The following is a 10,016-nucleotide window of genomic DNA, read 5'->3' on the forward strand; positions in this document are numbered from 1 at the left end:
TTTTATTAAATAATGACCGAAAAAAGCAGCATCTTAAAATAGCCGAAAAAACCATTAAACCCTAGAATTAATTACAAATTTGATTTTTGCCGATAACTATCTAATGCTTAAAAGCATTTGCAAAGTAAGCTGGTATAGTTCAATGGCCAAAGAGAGTTAATGTTGGAACGCAAGTTAAGAGCAGTATCTCTTTCACATATTTAAGAGAACAGTGTTTTGTTTTATTTTTAACAGCTGATTTCGTTTCTTTTTGTTTTCGTTAAATATGATTCTTGGAATTTGTTGCTCTTTGTCAACAAAAGAAAGCGGCAGCGATGAATAAGACAACAAAATACGTATAATTAAGCAACCCTTTAGGCAATCAAAACTGCAGTCGGATGAATACCAGTAACTTTCACATGTTCATCTGAGTAGTGCTGGATACTCTTATGGGGAATCTTGAAGATAAAAAGAGAGCATCCTCTACAGGTGTTGTTAAAGTAAACGAGGTTGTTTGGCCTGTTTATAACAGGAAAGATCATTTGCCATTAAAAGTTCAGCAATTGAAAAAGTTTGAGCGTAGAATGAGTAAGTGTGTGAGCGGGGTATACCCGGAGATACTATCTAAGCAGGAAAAAAGAGAGGGACCCATGGCGAGCTCTGGTTATCAGCCGTCTCGGAGATAACACATACAACGGTGTGCTATTAGCACCGTGCACAGTGGGTCAAATTGTCTTTCTCTTGGCATAAGTTCAATCAACAATATATATTATGATATATTTAGGCTTGGGAATCAATTAACTAACACTTTTGTACCACGCATACATGCTTGCCCAAACCGCCAACATGGCGGATGAGTGATAATTTTTAATATTTTTTTATTTTTGTATTAATTGAATATAATTTTTTAGGCATATTTAAATGAATTAAAAAATTTCTGTAATTTGAAATTTTACTATGTTAAGTTAGGATTTAAAAAAACAGGAACACAATTGCATTATAATGTTTTGGCACAAGTTGGGCACAAACCATTTTGTTAAAACTTTTGCAGATCAACAAAGTGTTGTGAATGTTTTGATACCGTTCTACACTACATTTACATTTTTTTTAAATTTTTGATTCAACTTACCTAATACTTAATAGAATACAAACAAGATTTTAAAAATAAGTTTGGTTTATGCTAAAAAATAATGTTTTCCGGCCCAGAGTGCTTTGGTGTAGGGTCGTCGAGGAGCCGGATAAAATCAGATCAGAGCGGCGGGGGGCAACCGATGAATAAGCCACCTTATCTCGTCGCTCTCTTTATGCGGAATTCTTTTCGCCATTCAGTCCCGCGAGAATCGTCGTTCGGAGCAGAAGTGCGCCACGCCACGCCACAAAGCTACTGCGGAACAGAGCGAGATAAAGATTGAAAGCTTCGAACACACGCCAAACCGGAGCGATAATGGGTTGGTGGAGCAAGAAAACCGAGACGGATCGCAGCCAGCCCAGCCAGAGCCAGGCGCTGGTGGTGCAGGACCCGCGCACGCGCGTCAAGACCACCAGTGCGGCCACGGCGACGACTAACACGGCCGTGCAGAACTCAACGATCACGAACAGCAACACGCAGACGATCACCTTCCAGTCCACCCGGCAAACGGTGACGCACTCGCAAGTGGCGAATGTCACGGAGAAGGTAACGCGTCGCACGCCCAGCCAGGCGGAGCTGGAGCTGCTCCTCGCCCAGATGCGGATGGGTGGCGACGGAGCCAGCGGCACAGCCACTACTACCACGACCACCACCTCCTCCCGTTCCCGGCCGCCCAGCCTAAATGGGGTCTCCTTTCGCTCCACACAGCCCTTCAAGGCCACGGCCAGCAATGGCGGCAAGCGGTCCAGCACGATAGTTAAGATCGAGCAGACCACCGTGACCAAGAAGAACGGCAACACGGTCACCCAGCATGTGGAGACGCAGCGAGTGAAACTGAAGGGCAGTAAGCCCACCTGGGCGCCGTTCTCCTCCACGGCCAAAAGCTCCAGCTCCACCTACGTCTCTCCCTACGCCAAGAAGCCGAGCCTGGCCCTTACCTACACATCTCCGTATGCGAAGGCTCCAACAGGAGCCACCAGCTCCGTTACAAGTCTGCCCAGTACTCCCAAGCCAACGCCATCCAGCAATGCGTTCACGAGCATCTTTAAGTCAACCCCCAAGCCAGCTGACACGGTGCTGACCTCCACTGCCGTGCCCAAACCCTACATCAGTCTAGCCGCATCGGCAACCAAGCCCAAGGTCACGACCACAGCACGCAGCTTCGACGCCCAGGGCACCAATCTACTCAGCCTGGGAAGTTCAAAGTCCAGCCTAAGCAAGAAAAAACTGCAGCCCGCCAGGGTGTATATCTTTAATCACGAACGGTTCGACAGCAAGAATGAGTTCCGTACGGGCAGTGCCCAGGACGTGAAGGTCCTGCGCGCCTCCTTTGAGCAGCTCAAGTGCAAGGTGGAGGTGATCAAGGACGCCACTTTGGCCACCGTCAAGCGAACGGTGCAAATGCGTAAGTATAGCCAGAGATTTTAAGTCAATCCACATCTCAACAATCCACATTTCACAGTGGAGGCCAAGGACTTTGAGGAGAAGAGCGCTCTGGTCCTGGTGATCCTCACCCATGGAACACGCAACGACAGACTCGCGGCGAAGGACGATGACTACTCCCTGGACTACGACGTGCTCTTTCCCATCCTGCGCAACCGAACGCTGAAGGACAAGCCCAAGCTGCTATTCGTCCAGGCCTGCAAGGGCGCCAACGAGCTGGGCGGCTTCATGACGGACGCCGCCCAGCCCAATGGGTCACCCAACGAGATCCTCAAGTGCTACAGCACCTACGAGGGATATGTCTCCTACCGCACCGAGGACGGCACTCCGTTTATCCAGACCCTGTGTGAGGCTCTCAACCAAAAGGGCAAGACCTCGGACATCGACACCATAATGACGGACGTGCGACGCGTGGTCAAAGCGCAAACCAAGTGAGTGGACAAAATGAGTCCTATTTCAGGCGAATTATAATTGGGCTTCTATTTTTTCAGAGACGGCCAAATCCCATCTGTTACCAGCACACTTACCTATAAGTACGTTTTTGGAGATTACATGTGATCCGTAAAAGTATTTCTTACCACAACTCTTCCTTTATCTTAAACATGGACATTTAAGGAAACAAAGAATATTATGATTTTAATTACTTCCGGGGGGCGCTAATGATTGTTGTGATTCACTAACAATAAAATGCATAGTTCTATTAGAATCAACATCGATTTCTGATAAGTATACTTTGGGCCTTTATCTAAAGTGTTGGTGTGGAAGTAGACAGGATGTATTTTTGTATATTCATTATCAGTGCTTGAGCCTTAAACCAGTAGATAAAAAGTGGGAACACCGCTTGGTACGAAATCAGTAAAAGTAAAACTTATCAAATTGGTGACTAGCAGCACGCAGCTCGTTTGCAATTTGACCAAACTTTTGTTATGGGCAAAAGGTCTCCATAAATGTTTGTAGTCTTGCTTCGATCGCATAAATGATTTTGCGTGTGAAACAACTAAACAAAACTACCTTATATCACAGAGATTCCAATTCGAACCCCCCAATCTAAGTCCATTTCGAGTTCATACTCTTGAATTATCCTTACTTAAACTTACAGGGATTTTCTTATGCTAAAGGTCAAAAACCTAGTAATGTTTTGTATCTTAATCATTAATAACTATCTTATTAAAAAGTCCATAGTACACCACAATTATTTTATCAGTTATACCGAATTTAAAGTGAAAATAAAAAATAAAGGTCAAATAAATCTGCATCATTTTTTTTTGTTGCTGTATTTTTTGTTGAGCCAATAGAGCTAGGTTAGGTTCTTTCTTGTTTTTGTTTATTGTAAATTATCGTAAATCGCAAATCGACATATCTATGACGTATTAATGGAGTACTTGGATATCGACAAGGTAGCGGAGATTAATTGTGGCAAAGTTTTAACACTTCACACCTACGACAATATTATTATTATTATTATTCGACGCCAATCTTTTCCTCGTAAGTCCACCCCGATCCAAACAATAATAATTACAAAGTTGTTCTTACTTTGATTTCGTTCTTAGAATCTAAGAGCAAAGCTCTTAGGCTTTAAGTATAATTACAGAGACACTATGTGCCATGATCTTACATTTAATATAAATTATCCATTATTATATTCAACATTTTCATCCAAACTGGGAATCGTACATGCTTATTTACAATAATAGTTTGATTTTGGAATATAGTTTTAGTGGGCTCTAGTGTAGCTCCACCTGCAGTTCGAAGGGGTATTCGCGGGAGTTTAAACTTTGCCTAAAGAGCTGGGTGTGCTGCCACGCAACGTCGCCCTTTCCACCCGTCAGTTTGGCCACAATTTGGAATCCATTGGCATTTTCAACGGAGGCGCTGCCATCGATGGCTTCCACGGTCACAGCAATTTTCCCCTCTCCAAAAGTTTTTGTCTCAAAAACTAAGTTGTAGGACTTTACCTTCAGGTTGGACATGGCAAAATCGAACTTCCACACAATTTCCGCACCATCAGTGTCCTCTACTCTCGCCAAATAAGCCATCTTCCAATCGCGTTCCACTTTTCGAAATATATTCTTTGAGGAAAACTGGGCTTTTTGCCAGGTTTTATAGGTATCCAGAATAGTGACGCGTCCATCATCTGTGTGCATGGGAGTTTATAGTAGTCTCACATATAGAGTTCGATTCGTTACCCACCTTTTGCATACCGTTCGTATGTGTCGGTGGCGCAGCTGTAACGCAAATTAAACTGACGTTTCTGCAACTCAGCTTCGATCGGGGTGAATACGTAAATCTGTAAATAAATAAGTCGTCACAAGCACCGAGCCGGCAATCGAAGTTCACTCACGTTGGTGAAAGTGTGCTCTCCCCGGGATTGACGCCACGATAGACTACCCGAACTTCTGCCCTTCAGCTCGTTCTCCGTTGGTTTGCTGAAAGGGAAGGTATTAAATTAGTTCGCTGCCTGGTTAAAGAGTGAATTTAAAAGCTTACCGCTCCAGGGTCAAACCGATGACCTCCAACATGCTGCGTTGACCAAGGAACAATCTTCGTTCGGCGGTGCAATTTCCCCGCCGCTTGGTGCGAATCGCCTCCAGAGTTTGCACCAGTTCCTTTTCGCTGCACAGCTTGCGCAACTGTAGGATCCTCTGGTGGTCGTTCGTGTATCGCCAAGTCACGTCCTGGATGTCGTCCCGCGAGTAGGCGAGCACGTAGTCGATGTGGCGTTTCCAGCCGTGTTGATACATCAGCGGCGAGTCTACCACGTTGTCGGAGGGGTCCACGTGCAGCCAGCGCATCTGGGACTCGGAGTACACCTCGGTCCACACGTGGTCGAAGTGGGAGTGGACAATGCGAGCGTCGTAGTCCAGGCAGCGGCATAGGAATGTAAAGCAGTTGGCATACTCTCCGCACCGGCCCTTGCGCGAGACCAGGAGCTGGGAGATGTCGTTATAGCGGTAGAACTTGCTCTCCTGCCCGCAGCAGACTGTCACCTCAACCCGGACATCGCCCTCCCGCTGGGTGCGTCGCAGCTTGCTTTCCTCGCTGCCACACACGCGACAGGGTATGTTGTTGACCCACTGGAAGAACTGCGTGTTGAACCAGTTAACAAGCTCCACGAGCAGCAGGTCTCGAACGCAGGGCTCCTTCTCCTGGCATTCGCCCGCGGCAATCCGCTCCTGCATCTCTATCAGCTTCTTGCTCGCCTTGTCGGTCAGCTCGTCCACGGGGATTAGAGTTCGACCGGTGGCCAGCAGCAGCATGTCCTCATACTGCATGACGGCATCGGAGTACAACTCCAGCGACTGCAGAAAGTTGTTGGAGGTGCGCTGAAAACAAGTTGTCAGGTCAGAAGCCAGCCATCAATCGCGATCGAGGACTTGCTTACCAGCACACGCGGAAACGCGATTCGCTGGCGGTACTCCACCGAGGGTTTGATGAACAGCGGCGAGGGCGGAATGCTGACGGCGCTCGGCTGTGGCGGATCTATCAAAGATGCTAAGTTGAAGTTTAGGATGCTCACTCGAAGAGACAAGCTTACTTTTGGGCACAGCTCCACTGAGCCAGGCGGAGCGCCGTTCGCTCAGGGCATCCCGATACTTCTGCACCTGCTGCAGGGACACATCGGTGGGCAAGATGTAGGCGTTGGAGCCAGGAGCGCGGACAAAACCGATGGCGTCCAGCAGCCGCTCGCAGCCAGGCAGGCTGAGCAGCTTTTCCTTGATCGTTTTGTTCTCCAGCCGTATGGTGCGGAACTTGGAGTTCTCCGGCTGAGCCAAGACGTTCTCCAGTAGCACCAGCAGAATGCGCACCGCCTCCAGGTAGGCGTCCTTCAGATCTTGCTGCTGCTGGCCCGTGGAGCGGCTCTTCGGCTCTATCTGGTGCACACACTCCAGGTTGATGTCCACCATGTTGATGATGATGACTAGCCTGGCTGCCGCTATCAGTTTGGAATCGACGATGTCTGGCGAGCGGGGAAGGTTGGACGGGTGGGGTGGCCGAAACAAAGAGGTTCGGTGTTGAAAAACGCTATATTTTTCGCTGAATGAAGCCGAAACAAAATAGCAGGACTCCACTGGCACATACTTTTTTTCACATTTGGTCAAATGCGTACGAAGGGTTTATAGCTATTTAAATAATTTTTCAAACTTTGTTTGAAAAACCTTGTTACTTACAATATAGTTTATTAAAAAAACAATGTTGTTGGGTCCCTCAATACAGTGTCCTGGGCCAAATTTGATTTTACCAGTTTTGTGTGTAAGAGGCGCATTTTAGAATTGTGGTTTCTGCAACCTGTTAAAAACTTTTTAAAAATGTTTGCGGTTTTAGTTACAAATTAGAAAAACCCTTTTAAAATAGTAATTTTTTTCGGCAACTGATATAAAACTTTAAACGAAACTAATTGTTATTTTCTAGCACCTATTCTGGTATTTTCATTTGGTGAAATAGCACATTATTTTGCGTGGCAGATGGTCACACTGCTTTTCAACCACTTTAAGTCGAAAAAGTAGGCGTCGGTCAATTCAATCTTAGAGCGTCAGTCATTGTGCTAAGTTTGCGCAGCGGATAACTAAAAGCTACTCGTTTTACATTTTTCCATAAAAGGTAAGATTCCTGCCCGTCTCCTTGTTCGTCTGTGCGTGCGCGAGTCCTCCGCTCCGCCCCGTTCCACTCCGCCAGCCTGGTTTTCCGGGAAGTGGAGTGGAGTGGCGTTGAGTCTGTCTGCGTTTTTTTTTTGCCTGTACTTGGCATTGTTCATTTGCTGTAGAAGCCGCTGTCCCGATTCTAGTGTACATATTCGGCGTTGTTCTCCATTGCAGATCCCAACCAACCTACAGCAAAATGTGTGACGAAGAGGTTGCAGCTTTGGTGGTCGACAACGGATCCGGCATGTGCAAAGCCGGCTTTGCCGGCGATGACGCACCGCGTGCCGTCTTCCCCTCGATTGTGGGCCGTCCACGTCACCAGGGCGTGATGGTCGGCATGGGCCAGAAGGACTCCTATGTGGGCGATGAGGCGCAGAGCAAGCGCGGTATCCTCACCCTGAAGTACCCCATCGAGCACGGCATCGTGACCAACTGGGATGACATGGAGAAGATCTGGCACCACACCTTCTACAATGAGCTGCGCGTCGCCCCCGAGGAGCACCCCGTCCTGCTGACCGAGGCTCCGCTCAACCCCAAGGCCAATCGCGAGAAGATGACCCAGATCATGTTCGAGACCTTCAACACCCCGGCCATGTATGTGGCCATCCAGGCTGTGCTTTCGCTGTACGCCTCCGGCCGTACCACCGGTATTGTTTTGGACTCCGGCGACGGTGTCTCCCACACCGTGCCCATCTACGAGGGCTATGCCCTGCCCCACGCCATCTTGCGTCTGGATCTGGCCGGTCGCGATCTGACCGACTATCTGATGAAGATCCTGACCGAGCGCGGCTACTCTTTCACCACCACCGCCGAGCGTGAGATCGTGCGCGACATCAAGGAGAAGCTCTGCTACGTTGCCCTCGACTTCGAGCAGGAGATGGCCACGGCCGCATCCAGCTCCTCGCTGGAGAAATCATACGAGCTGCCCGACGGACAGGTCATCACCATTGGAAACGAGCGCTTCCGCTGCCCCGAGTCGCTCTTCCAGCCCTCGTTCCTGGGCATGGAGGCCTGCGGCATCCACGAGACCACCTACAACTCGATCATGAAGTGCGACGTCGACATCCGCAAGGATCTGTACGCCAACACTGTGCTGTCCGGCGGTACCACCATGTATCCGGGCATTGCTGATCGCATGCAGAAGGAGATCACCGCCCTGGCTCCGTCCACCATGAAGATCAAGATTGTCGCTCCGCCAGAGCGCAAGTACTCTGTCTGGATCGGCGGCTCCATCCTGGCCTCGCTGTCCACCTTCCAGCAGATGTGGATCTCGAAGCAGGAGTACGACGAGTCCGGCCCCTCCATTGTCCACCGCAAGTGCTTCTAAGCAGGAGCGCCGAGCTGGGCGTGGTCGTTCCGCAACGCACCGCACCGAACACGCCCACTGCAGACAAAGGACGGGAGTCAGAAGTATTGGCATGAGTACATTAACACCGGGAGCAAGCGCCCAACATTCCCGCTTCTTCCGGAAGAATGCATTCCACAACACTTTTTTACACAATTGTAGCACGTACGCATAAGCAAACCATATTGTGTTCTTTTCCAAATTCAAGTTCATACGCACATTGGCCTCTATAATTGATTCAGATTTGGCATTTCCATCACAACTTCCATGCATTCCTACATATGTATTAAACTAAAGCATACCATACCACTAAAATACTTGTAACCGCTTCTTAAAAAATAAAGCGACGAAAAGAACTGAAAACCGCCGTCCAAAGTGTCCAATCATTATTCTTTTGCAGTAACTAGCATTTGGCTAAAATATGTATGACTAACCGGCGATCTGATACATACTATGCGCTCATTTCATTGGCATGCGGTATGGCGAAGGCGTTAGCGCCGATAAAGCGCTTACTAATAAGGCGGCCTGCCTGCTCTGCTGTTTGTTTGTGTGTTTGAGTCAGATGCGAGCAAACATCGGTTTGCAGGAAGTGAGTTGATAACCAATCACTTGGTCAGCTCACTGCCGGCGATTTCCGCCGCCATGGATATCTGTGCATATGGTTGGGCGGGTGAATCAGCCTGGATTCGGTCCGCTTATCATACGACACCGCCCATTATTAGCGGTAGTTTCACGTTGATTGATTGCAAGTGAAACCCCAAAAACAGCTGCACCAGCATTGCCTTATAAGGAAATAGAATAGTGGAGGAGAATCGCACGCGCACTCGCAATCGCACTCATACTGGCCACTGCAAATCGAGGCGAAAACAAAGCACAAAGCCGCATTGTTGACTCACTCACGAATGTTTGGAGTAGTCGCAGTCGTCGTCGTTGTTGTTGTTATTGTTGTTGTTGCCATCAATTGGCATTGTTTGCCCGAGTTCGTTTATGGGCTGGGCGGAGCTGGACGGGGCGTGGCGCACCCCTAATCCACATTGTCTATTGGCGAGTGAAGCGCACAGAACGACATTTTAGGGAGGCGATCTCTAAACAAACTATGGGTGATCGATCTGGTCCGGGGAATCGCATTGACCAAATTTAATCAACTATGGCCAGAAGTGGAGCCGACTTGCGTTGACCGCCAATGCCCATAATTGGAGCTTGTCGTACATATGTACATAGATCAAAGCGAACTTTTTAAAAATAATTATTTTACTTTATTCATATATATATATCGTGTCAGTTGGGGTTAGCATATATATATTCTTATTTGCTACATTACTTTGATTGGAAAACTAGCCATCCGTGTGTGGGGGCCGTCTTCTTTAAATAGACGTTGAAATCGATCGTTATACATGATTACTATTTGTTCAATATAATTTCTTTACATATTAAATATGACATTAATTGTAAGTTAAATAAGTTGCATTAATCACCATTC

At 47.7% G+C, this 10,016-nt stretch overlaps 3 protein-coding genes across 4 annotated transcripts; 2 read left to right on the forward strand and 1 right to left on the reverse strand.

The window, feature by feature from the left end:
• The first annotated feature begins 1,292 nt into the window (after positions 1–1,292).
• On the forward strand, positions 1,293–3,257 carry LOC128255457 (mucin-5AC). Its single transcript, XM_052985067.1, has 3 exons — positions 1,293–2,513; positions 2,571–2,982; positions 3,043–3,257. The coding sequence occupies exons 1-3, from the start codon at positions 1,424–1,426 to the stop codon at positions 3,107–3,109; spliced, it is 1,569 nt and encodes a 522-aa protein (XP_052841027.1). The 5' UTR covers positions 1,293–1,423; the 3' UTR covers positions 3,110–3,257.
• A 905-nt stretch (positions 3,258–4,162) lies between these two features.
• LOC128255458 (peptide-N(4)-(N-acetyl-beta-glucosaminyl)asparagine amidase) lies at positions 4,163–6,588 on the reverse strand. 2 transcript variants are annotated; one of them, XM_052985069.1, is made up of 6 exons: positions 6,087–6,588; positions 5,934–6,043; positions 5,039–5,874; positions 4,893–4,977; positions 4,742–4,838; positions 4,163–4,685 (listed from the first exon to the last, which is right to left on the reverse strand). In XM_052985069.1, the coding sequence occupies exons 1-6, from the start codon at positions 6,454–6,456 to the stop codon at positions 4,276–4,278; spliced, it is 1,908 nt and encodes a 635-aa protein (XP_052841029.1). In that variant the 5' UTR covers positions 6,457–6,588; the 3' UTR covers positions 4,163–4,275. The 2 variants fall into 2 exon arrangements, with proteins under 2 accessions (XP_052841029.1, XP_052841030.1); XM_052985070.1 differs by having other exon boundaries at positions 5,934–6,031; positions 6,087–6,583.
• Positions 6,589–6,994: 406 nt separating this feature from the next.
• On the forward strand, positions 6,995–8,899 carry LOC128255459 (actin-42A). Its single transcript, XM_052985071.1, has 2 exons — positions 6,995–7,150; positions 7,366–8,899. Exon 2 carries the CDS (start codon positions 7,388–7,390, stop codon positions 8,516–8,518), a length of 1,131 nt encoding a protein of 376 aa, XP_052841031.1. The 5' UTR covers positions 6,995–7,150; positions 7,366–7,387; the 3' UTR covers positions 8,519–8,899.
• The last annotated feature ends 1,117 nt before the right edge of the window (positions 8,900–10,016 follow it).

This window comes from Drosophila gunungcola (assembly GCF_025200985.1).
Source record: "Drosophila gunungcola strain Sukarami chromosome 2R unlocalized genomic scaffold, Dgunungcola_SK_2 000011F, whole genome shotgun sequence".
Lineage (NCBI taxonomy): Eukaryota > Metazoa > Arthropoda > Insecta > Diptera > Drosophilidae > Drosophila > Drosophila gunungcola.